Genomic DNA, 17837 nt, shown 5'->3' on the forward strand with positions numbered 1-17837 from the left:
CACATCAAAAACTAACTCCAAAAATATAAGTGGAAATTCCCCGAAATCTCATTCCACAGAGGTAACAAACACTTTTTATTAGGCAATGGAGCCCACTTTGAGATATCAAGTCTCCAGAAATTAATGTTTCTACCTTACAAATATAATGTGAACTCTCAGACTCAGTGACGAGTTTTTTGCTGGATGCATGTGAGGTCTGACAATTAAGTTCGCGCACTCATCCTAGAAAAAGTGCTACATACCTCATTGCTGAATATCACTATGGTCACCTTTGAAGTACTCCCCGCGGGAAGCTATACACCCGACACCAGCACCTAGTCCACCCTTCAAAGCAATTTTGGGACTCTTTCTAGAATGGCCATCAGAGCTGTCATCGTATTACACTTGATGTCCTGAATGTCATCAAAATGTCTTCCTTTCAATATTTCCTTTATCTTCGGGTAAAGAAAGAAGTCATTGGGGGCCAGATCAGGTAAGTAGGGAGGGTGTTCCAATACAGTTATTTGTTTACTGGCTAAAAACTCCCTCATAGACAGTGTCCTGTGAGCTGGTGCATTGTCGTGATGTAAGAGCCTTGAGTTGTTGGCGAAAAGTTCAGGTTGTCTAACTTTTTCACGCAGCCTTTTCAGCACTTCCAGATAGTAAACTTGGTTAACTGTCCAGTTGGTACAAATTCATAATGAATAATCCCACTGATATAAAACAATGTTAGCAACATCATTGCAATAAGTTCACAAACTTAATTGTAAACCTAGTACATCTAAATAATCTTATGTGGGTATATATTTTTTATATTAGAAAGTTAGCATTAATTCTGGCTATAAATTGGCAAAGCTTCTTTCTGCTCTACCTGTTGGATATGCCTAATTCATAGTTACCTGCCCGCCTTTTAATAGCTGCTCTTCTGTAGATAATGATCACCAGGAGCATTAGCTTCAAACACAGACGACAATGGTGCTATAAACTATTATCTAGACATCAACCAACCATAAAAACCAAAAATACTGTACAATGGTGATTGCTATTCCCACTGTACAATGATAATTGGTATTCATAATGATGACCTTGGATTATCCAACTAAGATTAAATCCTTCTTGAGATTGTTTTAATATTGAATAGCATGATCTAGGGTTTTAGAAATGGCTGACCCACATATATGCTAAAAGAGTTAGCTATAAATATATCTGCTAACTCAACTAAAAAGCTTACCCTGTTTCCCTGAAAATAAGACCTAGTGAGACAATCAGCTCTAATGCGTCTTTTGGAGCAAAAATTAATATAAGACCGGGTCTTATTTTACTATAATGTAAGACCGGGTATAATATAATATAATATAATATAATATAATATAATATAATATAATATAATATAATATAATACCAGGTCTTATATTAATTTTTGCTCCAAAAGACGCATCAGAGCTGATTGTCTCACTAGGTCTTATTTTCAGGGAAACACGGTATAACTAGAAGACCCCATTTCCCCAGCCATTTTGAGTAACTTGGACTGGGCTGAGCAGTCATATTCCACTTTGTTTACAGACCTATCACTGATGCACTGAATTGTTTTTCTCACAGTGGGAATGGATTTAGTTATGTTTGTCTCTTCTGCAGTTCAGCCCCACACAAGTAAGATGGCAGCTCATGTGTGTTGCTGGAGTCCCTGACCTTGATGACATTAGCAAATAAGTCATGTCAGTGCTACTGGCGTATGTTAATATTATATTAGCCTATGAAATATGTGGGAGGATGGTTAAAGTCTTAAAGCAAACACGAAAGTGGTGCACTTTATTGTGTGTAAATTGTACCTCAGTCAAGTTATTTTAAAGAAATTGTGAACCTGCAAATCACATTTGGGAAAGGGAATACTGGTCTTGACCAAGATGTGTGATGCTTAATAAGCTTTGGGAAGCTGCTCCCCAATACCATAAGAAAGTTAGTTCTGTTCATTTATCATTTTCCAAGCGTAATTTAGGCTTCTAACAAATTAGACCCAACCACTTTGTTCTACATTCAGTTGCAGAGGGGTAAACCCTCCTAGGGGTTTCCAATTCCTTTTGAAACTCCACCATTCTGCAAGGACTTATGAATACATAGAGGGCTCCGGAATGCAAGACCCTGTGAGATTTATGCCTTGTCCCAAGATGCCTCCACCTGGGCTTGGAATGGTTAGCCCCAGAAACAAAGTCCCCTTTTGCTGAAGCTGCCACCACTAGCTTCCCCGCTTCTCCTACCCCCTGAATGGCTCCCTCCGGTGGCCGGCCTTCCCCATTGGCCAGTCAAACACAACTGACTGGGGCAGCCAATGGGAGCCCCTCTCCTGAACACTCAGAAGATGGGTGTTCGTGGTGTGATGAGGGAAGGTTGGCGCCTGGCACGCACCCCCCCACACACACACACCTGGCAAGTCTATGAGAGAAACAGTAACTCCCCCTACACATGCACACCGGTGCCCTGCAGCGTGTATTGGCAGCGCCCTCCCTGGCTCCTCCCGCACTCCAGTGCACCTGCTTCCTCAATAAAACAGAGCATCCCTTTATCCCAAGGCTTGGGAGGGAGCTGCAGAGGCTCAGTTCAGCTGCCTGCAGCTCTGGAGGTGTCTCCTCCCCGCACCCAGTACCCCCCGAGTAAAGTGGTGTTGCTCCGAGGCTGAAGTGCTCCAGAGCGGACCCCCGTGCGATCTGAGAAAGTGGGGGTGGGGAGCCTGAGATCTATAAAATAAATAGTGTCATGGAGAAAGGAGGACCATCCCGGGGTGGTGTGTGCCGCTCTCCCCACCCTCCTTTCCTTTGTAAGCTTCCTCTTTGCGGTGTGTCCCTGGGGTCCAGAAAGGGGAGGGTCTAGGCCAAGGCGCCACAGCAGCTGCAGCGGTGGAGGCGGGGTCGCACGCCCCAGCGGCCCCTCCGAGGGCAAGGCTGAAGGAGAGGGCTCGTGCCTTGCAGTCTCTCTTCCATCTCTCCTCCCCTGACTGGCTTTTGTGTTGGTGCCTCCGAGCTGCGAGGAGGGTGCACTGGAGGAGGAGGAGGAAGAGGAGGAGGAGGACCTGGGGCGAAAGGCACCCCACGCGCGCGCGCGCGCGCACGGGGACGGCGCACGCACACACGCGCGGACACACTCACGGACACGCACACACACGCACAAAGCTCGCTCGCCTGGAGCGCACTAACGTGGCCGTTTTCTTTGTGTGGAGCCCACCAGGAGGGTTGGGGCCCCGGTCCAGTCCCTGGGAGATGGCGCAGCCCATCCTGGGCCATGGGAGCCTGCAGCCCACCTCGGCAGCTAGCCTGGCATCCCTGGAGCTTGATTCGTCGCTGGACCAGTACGTGCAGATTCGCATCTTCAAAATCATCGTTATTGGTGACTCCAACGTGGGCAAGACCTGCCTGACCTTCCGCTTCTGTGGGGGGACCTTCCCGGACAAGACTGAGGCCACCATCGGTGTAGACTTCAGGGAGAAGACCGTAGAAATCGAGGGCGAGAAGATCAAGGTGATCCAGACGGTTAGGTCCGGGAAGGGAGGGCTCTGGGAGGGGTCCTCGCCTGAGGCATGCTCTAGTGGTTGTGAACGGTCTGGTCAGGTTCGTGGCTGCGTCGCTGCTTGCTGAGCCCAAGACCCTCAGCACCTCCGTATCTTTTTTCGCCTTTCTCAGCGGCCTGGTTCCCACCTTGCCCGTTTTTTTGTTTTGTTTTTTTTAGGGCAGGCCGGAGAGGGTGCATTTATGCCCTCTGTCCCTGCCTGACAGCTCCTGCCAGGAAAAGCATGTGTGATCCCATCCTTGACCCTGAGCCAGGAGCAGCGGCACCTGTGGGCAGAGGGAGGTATGAGGTAACCTGGTCCTGCTCTGTGGGGTGGATCCCAAAGCACTTTACACATCTTGAGGTCTCTTCTTCCTCTTGGGTGCCAATAGGGTGCAAAAACCCACTTTGGTTAAGCCCTGAGACATCACAGGGGAGGAAAGAATGGAAATCCACAGAGAATTACAGTTTATGGCTAAGATTATGGCTGAGCTGGAATAGGGGTGGAGTGGGGTGGTTCTGGCACAAAGTCATGAGCCCTTTTAAAGAAATTGAGACAGGGTCACCTGCCAGCCCTCCATAATAGACAAAACTTATTCTTTTGGAACAGTCCCCCTGAAATGATATCTCCTTTATTTGTCTGGGGTACCTAATGCTATTATTCATTCTATTGGTATTGTCTTCAGCAGGCCTTTGTAAAAATGCAGAGCAACTTCTCTGAGGGCCAAGGGAAGTGTCTTGCTCCTACCCTCTCATTAGTTTATGAGATCAGCTAAGTACAGATATTCTTGTCTGACCATTTGTACTCACTTTCGGTTCATCAACAGTGGAAACTCAATAGGACAGGGATATTTCAATGTGCAGAGGCTAGCGGGAGGTGGGACATGACAAGGGCAGCTTAATGTGTTAGGGGAACAGAGGGAGGCAGGGTTATAGGCAGGAAAGTCACCTCAAAACACAGGGCACTAAAGACCAACGCCACTAGACATATAACAGGCCTTTTCTTGAGCCTATGGTCAGATCCTGTCCTGCAAAGGTAAACCTCCCTCCTGCTGGTCAAACAGCTCAAATGACCACAAGGCCCCTCTAAGCGTGAGGTGGAGAGAAGAGCTGAGTAACTGGGGAGAATGTGGAACATTGTAAACTGTACAGACTCCTTGATTATTAAAATGAACATGTTTTAAAATGGCTTCAGAAACCTGGCCAAGACACTAGATATGTCAGGAAGATGGGTATTGCAGTACTGGTAAGGGAAAGTTCTCGAGAACAACGAAAACCCAGGGTCAGGAATATAGGACAGTGTTTTGAAATAGTGATATTTCTTGCCTCTTACATTTTGGGGGGAATTGCTACATTTTCTTTTTAAAGTCAAAGTAGGTATCTGTCTTTTCTCCTTTCCCAGGGTTTTATGTTGACATTTGCTTGGTTAGAACTTTCTCTAGTGTGTCTAGCTTCTTTATGTAAGGTTGTAAGATTCTGGAATTTCTAAAGCATCCAAAGTAGAAATATAGTTACGGATGTGCTCTTAAGCACTCAAGACCCTTAAAATTTAATGCTATTGCCTGTTTAAAATCAAGTTTCACAGTGAGCCAAACAGCTCTCTGGATTTAAGAGGGGAAATGAGTCCACCTGAAATGTACAAGGAGGAAAAAGGAAATGTTTGGGAGTCTGTGGGAAAAGGAAGCTAGAAACTGGAAAATGGGAGGTGAAAAACAAGTGGAAGAGGGTCATCACCCAGTGACCTCGGGGGAATTTTTAAAAGGTTCCTTCCCTTCTAACAGCCCAGGACCTAGCCAAACTGGATTTTATAGTCTCTGCCAAAGATTCTGGACTTTTTCCCAGGGGGCAGTGCCTGTGACAGTGTGACTCACTAGAAACGGAGCTCAGCAGGACACCACGTGCAGAGAAGTGCTCAGTACAGGTTTTTCAGAGGAAAGTGGTATTTTCAAGAGAGCCTTGTGACACTTGGTGACATGAAGGAGCCCTCTGAGAGCAGATTCTGAAGGCGCTCAGGTGGGATGTGGGTGTGGGGAGATGGTGACCCTGCCTCTTTTAAAGCTGCTGCAACTTCAGGGCCAAAGCCAGCAGGCAGGCTCAGCATGTCTGTGGGAAGATGGCAGAGCATAGCAACAAGCGCATGATCTCAGAAGAAGATTTGGTCCCATACTCTGGCTGGCCTGGCGTTTCTCAAGGAACAAGTACCAAAACCATGCTAGGAGGTGACTGTCAAAGGCTTCTCCCTTTGGGGAAGGGAGAAAAGTCCAGTCTGCCAGGCTGAGGTGGCCCTAGACCACAGCCAGCAATGAAAGGCTGTCAGGCTATAAAATACCAGTCCTTGCAGGAAAATGGAGAGGGCTCAGTGAGTTCTTCTCTCAGTTCAAGAGTAGGGTGTGGCCTGTCCTGGGCTGCCTCCCTGTGCCTCAGAGTAGCACTATGTCAACCCCTACAGGGGGATGACTGGTTTAGCATATTTGGGGCTACTCTCTTAATTACCAGTGCCATCCCTAGGGCTTTGAAACACCATTAGTTAGGTGTTTCCAGTCAATGTGTCCTCACCACATCACAACATTTATAATCCAGTGTTTACTGGTCTACAGGAGCGTCAAGAAAATCCTCTAATAGAGTGACCAGTTCGCTCAGCTGGTTAGAGCGTGTTGCTAATAATACCAAGGTTGCTGGTTCGATCCCTCCATGGGCCACTTTGAGCTGTGCCCTCTTAAAAAAGAAAAGAAAAGTATCCAATAATAATAAATAATAATAATAATAATAAGCTTCTGCTTTTTGAATAAACAAAGAGCACTCTTATTTGATTTTCACAGCAGCCTGTGAGATTAGGACTATTATATTATCATTCCTGTTTTATAGATAAGGAGACCAAAATTAGAGTGATTAAATAACTTGCCCAGGGGCTGATGGATCTGAGCTTCAGTCTTTGACCCTTGAGCCTAACTAAGCACTTCACCATCTCATTATCTTGCCTTCCCTCCAACCGGGCCAGGATTTCAACCTAGATTTAGAGCCCATGCTCTCTACCATTGTACCTACTCGATAGGGCAATATCTGGCCCTTAATGACTATTATGGGTCTGTGCACAGGGGAAGGTGGCATACTGGGCAGCCAGCCTGCTGGTCTCTTCTAAACCAGGGGTCCAGGGTTATAACCCAGGACCCAGAAGCCTTCAAGATGGAGCCGTCAAGGTACCCCAGACATTGAGCTGAGTATCTAGGTTTTACTTTTTTCACCTTGACTATCTCACCTTGGGTGTGAAAATCAGAGATGTTCAGAGATGGAAGAGACTTTAGAGAATCTCTAATCCAATGGCTTCATTTTACAGATAGGAAACTGAGGCTCAGGAAGGAAAAGTGAGTTGCCCAAGATCACACAGGACCAGGCTTACAACTCAGGTCTCCTAATTCCCCTTCCAGTGCTCTTTCCATATAAATCCCTGCTCTGGGCTTGTCCCGTGGTCCATACAATCCATGCAGTTACCTGTGAGAGGGACGTGGAGGGACATCATATAATAAAGCTGACAGTCCTTCCTGACATCAGCCTAGGAAGGGTGGGGGCATCCCCCAACCCCCAAAGGAAGGGTGGAGCTTCCCTTAATGACTATTATGGGTCTGTCTCCTACAGGTTTAGCTAAATCAAATTGAGCCTGTCTCAGACTAAAAGCACTGGAAAATACCAAATAGGAGTGTGTGTGGGGTGGGATGAAGGAGGTATTAGAGGGGAGGCTCAGAACAAATTTTTGAGCCATTCTTTGTAAATTCTCATGGAACTACCTCCTCCTGCATAATTTGGTTCCTTCCACAGGCTGGGCACTACCTCAGCCCCAGCCCTCTGGACCAGGCAACCTGCAGGTCAGCCATAGCGGTGGGCAGGTGCCACCTGGGACTATGGATTTCTCTTCCTCTGCTGATCACTTGGAAAAACACCTTCCTGTGTTACATTACCGAGTGGACAGAAGCTGAGCTAAGTGTTCTGTCAGAAGCTGCCTGTTGTCAGAATGACATCATGTCTTCCTTAGAGTTTCTGAGCTTCCATCTTCTTCCAGTTAACTTAATGGTTAATTAGCCATCAGTGTGTGTTTCTCTGTCTGCCTTGCTGCTTCGATTTTTGTGCATAAGTTTATCTTTTTCTCTGTCCTCCTTTGCCAATCTCTGGGTCAGCCTTGTGTGTGTGTCTTAGACACAGATAGGACAGTCCAGCTAGTTAAAAAAATATTTGTTTTGAACTTTTCCCATCATTCACTCGGCACCCTCCAAAGGTTACATGTGACGGGCCAGCCGCCACGAGTCGATCAGTACCTGAATGGGGGAGTGGGAATGAAATAAAAGACACACACAAATGCTAATGCGGCCGGTCTTCAGTCATGCTGAAGCCCTGAGTTTATTATCTCTAACCAATATATACAGTTTGAGTACGTGCAGTTAAACGAAGAAGATATGCATTATCTCAGCGAAAGTAAATCTTTCCAGCCTCAACTTTACTTTGACATAGAAGATACAAGGTCACTGAAACTCACAAAAGTAAATATCTCAAGGAGACAGAACCTACCAATTGTCCAGAAAGCCCTTAGTCTTCTGTGTCCGGGAACTGGCCGTTTCCACCACATTCCTCAGCAGCCGTTAGGCGCCTCTCAGATAAGGCAGAGACAATGTTATGGGGGCAGAAACCGAGCCAGTCTGCAAGGTTCAGGGTTGCAAGAAACCATGGCTCCCCACATCTCCCCCTTTTTTATTTTATAAAAGCAAAGTCCATCCAGCCAGGATGGCGAGGTGACGGTGCCTGACTTAGGTGTCTCAGGACGCCAGCCTCAACTTACCCGTCTTTGGTACTCATATTTTATTATATAAGCCCTGTCTTAGGTGTTGAAGTGGCTCCCAAGTACTTACCCGTCTTTGGCTAACCCGCCCCTCTAAATGCATGGGGGAGAAAGACTTAAGGCTTCGCCTTAAGCTCAAGCTGATGGATGTCAGCTCGTAAGTCTAACATTTTGTTGATGAAACATCTAATGAGGATGGGGAGTAGGCATAGAACCAAGCAGACACAGATGCTCAATGTAAGAAATATTATAACAGAATGGGTAATATAAGGCATAGAGGGCAAAACACTCCTAAGAACATCAACAAACTCAGAGGCAGCCTGAGCTGCATCAAATTTTAAGGGTTCAGCTTCTCTCATACTTTGAATTTTATCATGAAGCCAGCTTTCTTTTATACACACAGAAACAAGAAGGTTACATAAAGCGGCTGAGGCAGCAAGTACAGATTAGTTACGTTTTCTCAAAGTTTGACCCTGACTGTCTTTAGACCTTTTGATATTGTCCCATTCCCAGAACAGCAGGTGTCTGTTTGTTCTTTATGCTTATCGGAGTTCCCCTTAGCGATCCTCCCAAACTCTGCTTGAAGTTACATTTTCTTAACCCTTAATGCTCCAATTCCCTACATATCCCCCTTTTTTATTTTATTTTTTTTTATTTTTATTTTTTAGATCGTGTCTGGCTTAGGTAGTCAGTACAGACATTTTCACTTACCCGTCATTGGATATCAATCATCAAAGCGATCGACTCCTGTCTTAGGTTGTAAAAACGCTTACTGATCATTACCCGTCATTGGCTACCGATCTCCTTTGAGGAAAGCCAGAGACAGCAGTGGCTTTTCCCAGGCAGGGGGAAGGGGAGGCAAGGCTCCTTTTTGGATCTTTTAAGGCAGCTCATTGGGGGTCCCCACTCGGTTTTGCCTGGCTTAGGTTGTATCTCCCGTGAGATATCTTACCCGTCTTTGGCTGCAAACCATCTTTTGGGGACCAGACAGAGAGACATAAGGTGTAAAATATAGAGATAAGCAAAGTTCCTAAAAAGGCACAGTCTTACAGGCTCTTCTTTCCTTAAGGAAAGACATGGGGGGACAGTCGGCTAGGCTGTTGTGTGACTGCATCTCCCCCTTTTTTGTTTTTGAAGCATGAGAAACACAGAACGTGTAGTTATTTCATTTACAGCCTGTCGGAGGGCTATTTGTCCACATCTGAGGACTATGTAAAATAAACAGAACAATAAACAGAATAGCAATATCCCCAGCAAACCCTCTACCCAAAGTCTTTATCCATTTAACAGGGTCTGAAGTGGAAAGTCCTTTTGCAGCTGCGGAAAGTGAGAGCTTTTTCACACCCTAGGGACGTGGATGGGTATCTATAGATGTCTTTTTTTTTTTTTGTGGGCTGTTGTTTATGGTATGGTTTAACACCGACCAGGAATTTACAAAGGTTTTTCTTTAGGACCTGGAGAAATACAAGCAAAGCCTCTTCCCCGTGTTATCTCGCGGGGAGAAGTAGGATCAGCTTCCCCACGTAATATTTTAAACAAAGGTTGTAATTCACCGGTTGTCAACCGCAACTGAGGTCTAATCCAGTTAATGTCTCCCAGTAGCTTTTGGAAATCATTTAATGTTTTTAAACAATCTCGCCAGATTTGTATTTTTTGAGGCACAATGGCCTGAGGCATTAAACAATATCCCAGATAAGAGTAAGGAGGCACTTGCTGAATTTTTTTTTTTGGGGGGCTATAACCAGCCCATAATTGTGGAGCTTTTTTTTTTTTTTTTTTTTTTAAATGAGCAAAAGCAGCAAGCAACTTTGGTTCACAAGAGTGGGCATGAAGTATGTCATCCATGTAGTGGATGATGTAAATATCTGAAAATGTCCTTTAGGTAGGTTTTATTGCAGCTGATACAAATTTTTGACATAATGTAGGGCTACTAGCCATTTCTTGAGGTAGCACTAGCCAATGATATCTCTTAAAAGGTTTTTGTAAGTTAACAGAAGGAACACTGAAAGCAAACCTAGGGCAGTCATCAGGATTTAAAGGTATAGTATAAAAACAATCTTTCAAGTCCAAAACAATTTTATATGTGTTTTTTGGTATGGCTGCAGGACAGGGCAAGCCTGGCTGTAAGGCTCCCATTAATTCCATGGTTTTATTAACTTTTTGTAAATCTTGTAATAATCTCCACTTACCAGATTTTTTTTCCATAATATCAAAAATGGGATAATTCCAGGGAGAATTGGAGGAAGCAATGTGTCCCTTTTAAAGTTGGTCCTGTACTAGCAGCTTGTAAACTCTTTTGTAGGGGGGACCTTTGATCTTTTACGCCTGGTAATTGTCTCATTGTCACAGGGGCTACAACAGGGGCCTCAGGCTGTGGATCTAGCCCTGCAACTACACTTGGAGGAGAACTTAATTGTAACCTAGGCTTCTATTTTGATTGAGATTTTAATAAAGGCCCAGTCTGTTGAGCCTGGACTAATTGCATTTGAACAGAGAGGGAAGTGAGTGCAGCTTGTAATCTTTGCACCTCTGCTTCCAAGGGGGATCTTTACGCCGAGGATTCCATTGATTTCTAAAAGGAATCTGGGGACTCCGAGGACAATTTCCTCCATCCACAGCAACTTTGAGCTCAATCAGCTGTCCCTGAATCTTTTTTAGCTGATCTGCAAAAGAAAGTGTAGTGCCTGCAGGTTGTCTGCCTTCTTGAGCCATAGCCACCAAAGGAGGGTATTTGTCCCTATTATATTTGGCTGCTTCATCCTCTAAGTCTTCCTGATCCTGAGGGTCTAAATCTTCCCAGTCCTCGACCGGAGGTTCCTGATAAATAGGCTCTGTATCTTTAAAAAGTTCTTCTGTGGGTTTGGCTTCCTCCCCCTTTTCTCTCTCTGCCAGAGAAGCGGCAGATGAAAGAATTTCTTCATTGCCAGCTTGTTTCACTTTCTCTAGTTTACAGCTCTTACGCCTGAGATCTAAACAATCTCTAATCAAGGTCCACAACCCGAATGTTTCTACAGGGATCTGCTGAGGTCCGTGGGCAGCATAATAATCTTGTAACTGCTCTCCCACTTTCTCCCAAGTTTCCAGACTGACAGTGCCTTTTTCTGGAAACCATGGACAAACTTCTTTTACAAGTTCTAAAAACTTATCTAACTGTTCTCTGCTCACCCGACTGCCACGGGCGGCAAGCAATTTCTTAAGCCCTCTAACATACAGGTCCTTGCTGCTAGCGTGACCCATCCTTCACCCTAACTCGGCCCTTCAATCAACAAGGAAAACACTCTGATGCCCGTCTGGCCGTGCCCCTCGCGGAGCTAAATGTGTCTTGGCTAAGGCGCTTCGGTATAATCTCCCGAACAGGTGGACAGAAGTCCAGTCGCCGTTATGCCGTATGACAGAACCGGAACCGCAGATTAGGGCCCAAGCAAGCTCCGTGACAAGAAGTCGTGGAACTATCACTCACTCACACATTCATTCGACCGAGGGGTATTGTGCCTTACTCACCGCGCATCCACTGAAATTAGCTCTCTACGAGCTGGGCCCTTGCCACGCGGTGTTCCTCACTGTTATCCCCCGTATTCAGGTCCCTGTTCGGGCACCAAGTGTGACGGGCCAGCCGCCACGAGTCGATCAGTACCTGAATGGGGGAGTGGGAATGAAATAAAAGACACACACAAATGCTAATGCGGCCGGTCTTCAGTCATGCTGAAGCCCTGAGTTTATTATCTCTAACCAATATATACAGTTTGAGTACGTGCAGTTAAACGAAGAAGATATGCATTATCTCAGCGAAAGTAAATCTTTCCAGCCTCAACTTTACTTTGACATAGAAGATACAAGGTCACTGAAACTCACAAAAGTAAATATCTCAAGGAGACAGAACCTACCAATTGTCCAGAAAGCCCTTAGTCTTCTGTGTCCGGGAACTGGCCATTTCCACCACATTCCTCAGCAGCCGTTAGGCGCCTCTCAGATAAGGCAGAGACAATGTTATGGGGGCAGAAACCGAGCCAGTCTGCAAGGTTCAGGGTTGCAAGAAACCATGGCTCCCCACAGTTACACATGTATTTTTCTCCCCTTTTCCACTTCTACTCTCCCTTGCTGGCCTCCAACAAAAGGACATTCATGCCTCATCTACAGAAAGATGCCAGATATGTTCCCCAGGGAAAACAAATACCCGTGTCAGCTATAAGCACATGCAGGGGATAGGGGACTTGCTGAAGCTTGCTCAGGCAGCAGTAGCCCCAGGAAAATGGTTTAAAAGGCTACGTTTATCTATGGTAGCTCTCTATGCTATGCACCCTTGACCTTCCTCCAGCATCCTCATCACTTTAGACCTGCCTCCAGCCACCCATGGCAGATTGCTGGCATTCCTCTCTCCTCCCTCTCCCTACCGACTGTCTTTTCCTTGGCTAAATCTCGTTGTCAAGAAGCCAAGCTTTCTGTGCTTTCCAGGATGAGAACCAACGGATCCAAGGACAAGTGCTACCAGAAGGGCTGATGGGCCTTCTGTGACAATGGCAACAACTAACATTTGCACTTTATATTTTGCAAAACCTCTTTCTCATGTGTTATGTCATTTGCCTACTCATTTGCTTAGCTACTAAGCAGAGGAGCTGGAACCCAAGTCTCCCAATTCCAAAGCTACGGCTGCATTTCAACAGTACCCGCTCAAGTATTTGTCGGGCCAGACTTGCTGGTGGAGGTTCAGGCTACAGAGGAACAGTGTGTATTAGGCACTGTGCCATGTATTTACAATGAATGCTAATCCTCACAGCATCCCTACAAATTTGCTGTGGTTATCCTCGGTTTCCAGAGGAGGACACTAAGACAGAGTAAGTAACTTGCCTAAGGACACCTAACTAATAGTATGTGATTGTGCTGAGATTGGCACCCAAGTTGGTTTGATTCCACTACACCTCACTGGCCCTTGGAGAGAAAAGAGGATCTGGGGAACACGTATTGGCTAAAGGGCAGCTGTCACCTCTGGCCATCATGTGGATGCAATGCTCACAGGAAGGGAAGAATGGACAACAGGAGTGCCAGCTGCAAAAGGGGAAGGACATGCTTTCACTGTCCAGAAGGGGCCAGGGGTTTATGAGGATGTTGAGAAGAAGAGAGACACCAAAACCCCAAACAAAATGAGGTCTTTTGTGTCCAGTGAGCCAGTGAGCCTGACTGCTGTGTTCTCCCTTGGTGATGGCTCTTCTGATTTTCTGCTGTGAGCAGCCTGCTTCCTGGCTCACCTCTCACCACAAACTTGGGGTAGGGTTTATAAAGAGCTGGAATGGAAGCAGTGCCTACAGTTTAAATTCTGAGAGTCCAAATAAAAGCTTCAAGGCTCCCCATCATACTGGAAAGGCAAAGTTGATCTCCAGCAGAGAGGGCCCTCCCTGTAGTTCCGGCAGCTTGCGTGGTGTACACAATTCTGAAGCCAAAGAAAAGCCAAACCACCAATCTACTCAGCCCCAAACACTTCACACCCACTTGTGTGCCCCACTAGTGGCAGATATTTTTAGAGTCCTGAGCTCATGTTGTTAAAGCATCTGTCACATACCTGAGGGTTGATAGGGATTCAGCCTTTTTCAGAGGCAAAAGTTAGGACTATTGGGGGCGGGGGCGGGGGTGGCGACCGGGAGCCAAGTGGTAACAATATTCTTGTGCTATACCTGCTCTCTTCCCACTGACCTCCATTCCTTCCCTGGCCTGCTCTCCCTTTCTTCCTGCTCAGAGCATCAAAGTGGTGGAAGAAACGAACATCTCTTCTGTCTCTGCTTGTGGAAGCAAATCAGTCTTCGAGGACTTATGTTTTTCTGCATAACCAAAGTCAAATGTTCTCTCTGAAGTTGCCTTGGCAGATAACTAGGATGCCAGACTGCTTGTAGTTCTAGTGGTTCAGGCCAATACTGCTTTTTGATAATGATGGTGATGATAACGATGATTCTGACAACCATAATGATGAGTGATCTGATGCAGAAAAATATAGCTTACAGTTTAGCTGGAGAGATGCCATGAGCACTGATGAAACAATTAGAGAACAAATAAATATATTCTAAATGGTGTGGTACAGACTTAAAATGCAACATAAATTCCTAAGAAAAGAGAATTGAATGCGGAGGAGGTTTTGGGAAGAATTTGGAGGCATGAGCTGAGCCTTGAAGAATGGGTAGGGCAACGAGGGGGCAACCGATTCTGTAGGGGAAGGACCAAAGGTACAGAGGAGGGAATGAACCAGGTGTAGCTCAGTAATTTGAAATGAGGTTGGGTGGGGTCAAATTATGGCAGACAAGATATTTCATTTGATGCCACATGCAATACAGGGCTATCATAATTTCCTGACGAGGAGGATGACATGCTGATAAAAGCAGGGATTTAGGAAGGCTAGTTTGAAAGCAGTATGCAAAAGGACTGGAGTGGAGACATCTGGAATCCAAAAGACTTCACTGTAGTCCAGGAGTGAGGAATGAAAGGTCTGGCCTAGGGACATGAAAATCAAAATAGAAGAATGGGTGAATCTGAAGGTTGTGCCAAAGGCATGTGTCGGCAATGTCCATAGAGGGGATGAAGGAGAGCCTGGACAATAAAAATTGATGTTCAGAATGATGACTCTGGGGCTCTGTAAGATTTTCACTCAGCAAGGAGATTCAGTTATAGTTACTAGATTATATTTATTGACTTCTAACTCCAAATGAAAGCTATACTTCGTTTTAAGAGCCATAGTAGTCAATCAGTGGCCACAATCAAATTTTCTTCGATAACAGAATTGTATAGGGCCTTGGGACCATCATTCTGAATATGAATTTCTCTTGTCCAAGACTTTGGAGATGTAAAGGGAAACAGATTGGGCTGAGTGTGCGTTGACTCCAGAGTGTCCCTTGGGAGCTCTATGTCTTTGTATATGTTTCTTATAGTGGCATTTTTCCTTTGTAATTTGGCCTTTATCCCAAAAGAAAAAAAATCCAGAATGCAGAAGAAAAATCCAGTGAGTTAAATCCCGTTTTATATAACAGTGAAGTGAACTTAAAATAAATTGAGCTACAAGGTGAGATTTTTTAACACTTAAAAACAAAAGTCATGCAAAAAACCCCTCAAAACAAAGTGGTGAATGCTTACAGTAGAAAATTTGGAAAATACAAAAAAGTAGAAGAAAATAAATATTACCTATAGTTCCACTGCCCATAAATAATCATTATTGTTCTGGTGTATATACTTCCAGTTTTTACTATGCATGTGTCTGTTTAATATGCTTTTTTAAAAATTGGGACCACAGAATATTAAAAATTTCATATCTTGCTTTCACTTATATTTTGTGTGCATTTCCTCCACCATTTATTTTTTGAAAACATTATTTTTAATAACAGCATAATAACCCACTGTGTGTGTGTGTGTGTGTGTGTGTGTGTGTATACACTTTAGCTATTCCTCTCCTAATGAGCATTTAGGTTGCTTCCTGTTTATCAAAAGGTATAAGTAACACTGTGATTAAGGTCTTTGTACAAAATTTGACCACATCTCTGCTATTTCTTTTGTATAGATTTCTGGAAGTGGGATTATAGGCTCAAAGAGTTTTGAAGATTTTTAAGGTTCTTGATAATATTGCCAAACTGCCCTCAGAAAAGTTGACCAATTTACATTCCAGTGTTCAACTAAAAGCCTTAAGATTTTTCAACTCAAGATTTTCAGCTAAAAATCTTAAGAAAACTTTATAAAACTGGAAAGAAACTTCTTTCTATACTTTGATAAGTCCATTCTGCCAATCTGTCAAAGAACCAGTTCCTGTGTCTGGGCTTGTCACCTCAGTTTTATAATGCCACAGAACAATGGTTTTTTTTCTATCTATTCATGTTTCCTTTTCTGACTCCAAATATGGGTTTTTGTGTCTTCTAGGTTCAGGTGTGGGATACAGCAGGTCAGGAACGCTTCCGCAAAAGCATGGTTGAGCATTACTACCGCAATGTGCATGCAGTGGTCTTTGTCTATGATGTCACCAAGATGACATCCTTCACCAACCTCAAGATGTGGATCCAAGAATGCAATGGGCATGCTGTGCCCCCGCTAGTCCCGAAAGTGCTTGTGGGCAACAAGTGTGACTTGAGGGAACAGATCCAGGTACCCTCCAACTTAGCTCTGAAATTTGCCGATGCCCACAACATGCTCTTGTTTGAGACATCAGCCAAGGACCCCAAAGAGAGTCAGAATGTGGAGTCAATTTTCATGTGCCTGGCTTGCCGATTGAAGGCACAGAAATCCCTCCTCTATCGTGATGCTGAGAAGCAGCAGGGGAAGGTGCAGAAACTGGATTTCCCACAGGAAGCTAACAGTAAAACTTCCTGTCCTTGTTGAAACCAAATGGTGTAAATACAAGATCAATTATCATTGGAGTTTTTTCTTTTCCTTTTTCCACGCCTGCATAAATGCTGACACCTGCTTGTTTCCATACAAATAGATATTAAAATAAAATTTGTATAGATTATCACATGCCTTCATGTCTTGTTTTCCTCTGAGAAGATTTTTCTGATTGTGATGAGTAGAAGAGGCAGCTTGCCCTACTAGAATGACATGCCCGTGCTCAGGCACACTCCCTACCAGCCTTCTATGACATCTGAAGACCTCATTGTCTGAGTCACTTCTTCAGGACACGTTCATTGTCTCACTCAGTGTCATCAGTGGGCAGAAATGCCCAGGAGGTGTGGGATACAGGCTAGATATCCCACCTACCAGAGGAACATGAACCAATGCAGATGGCAGGATAGAGAAGTTTTGAAAGGAGATGTTGACTCATCAGTGTTTCCTACGCTCCCTGTATGTTGAGAAGAAGCTGCTCTCTCCTTAGTTCCCAAAGTTTAAAAATGAAAAGTATAGGTTACCCAATGGGCCCAGCTGCTTCCAAAGTGTTAGATCCTTCTTCCCATTTTCCACCAACCCGTCTCTCACACCAAAAGGGTTCCCCAATCCCACCCTTTCTTGGAGAGAGCAGGGCTCCAACTAACAAATATGTATTCTGGCCCCAGATCTTTGCTGGGTGCTATGGAGGAAACATAATGAGCAGGATTCATTCCCTACATCCAAAGACCCTTTGATCTAATTGTGGGAACAATGTACACGCTGAAACTACTTGGGAACACAAATTAGACAACTATATCACCAAGTGCAGGGCTGTGCTATGGGAATTAAGAGCACTATGTATTCAACATCAGGAAAGTGTCACTGAAAAAGAATCAAACTTATTTTGTTATGTTGAATAAAGTTTAATGTTTGGATTGGTACAGGAGGGAAGTAGACAAAAGTCGGGGAGCAGGAATGACCTTGGAGTTTGAGTGGGGGGACACCCGGGAGTCTGACCCACTGACAACTGAGCAGCCCTAGTGGGGAGCCAAGGGACAGGAGGATTGTACATCAGGCAGGTCAGTGTGTTGCTTTTTGAGCCAAATGGGAGCTTTTGATGGCTCTCCAGAAGGAGTCCTGTAGGTGTTTTTTATACATCTGGTCCTAGGGGTGT

At 44.9% G+C, this 17837-nt stretch overlaps 1 protein-coding gene across 2 annotated transcripts; it reads left to right on the top strand.

The window, feature by feature from the left end:
* Nucleotides 1–2889: 2889 nt before the first annotated feature.
* Nucleotides 2890–16811, top strand: RAB33A (RAB33A, member RAS oncogene family). 2 transcript variants are annotated; one of them, XM_019716992.3, is made up of 2 exons: nt 2890–3500; nt 16226–16811. In XM_019716992.3, exons 1-2 carry the CDS (start codon nt 3231–3233, stop codon nt 16679–16681), a joined length of 726 nt encoding a protein of 241 aa, XP_019572551.1. In that variant the 5' UTR covers nt 2890–3230; the 3' UTR covers nt 16682–16811. The 2 variants fall into 2 exon arrangements, with proteins under 2 accessions (XP_019572551.1, XP_019572552.1); XM_019716993.3 differs by having other exon boundaries at nt 2899–3488.
* Nucleotides 16812–17837: the final 1026 nt, after the last annotated feature.

Source organism: Rhinolophus sinicus, chromosome 18, assembly GCF_057876585.1.
Source record: "Rhinolophus sinicus isolate RSI-liver-muscle chromosome 18, RSI-T2T, whole genome shotgun sequence".
Classification (NCBI taxonomy): domain Eukaryota; kingdom Metazoa; phylum Chordata; class Mammalia; order Chiroptera; family Rhinolophidae; genus Rhinolophus; species Rhinolophus sinicus.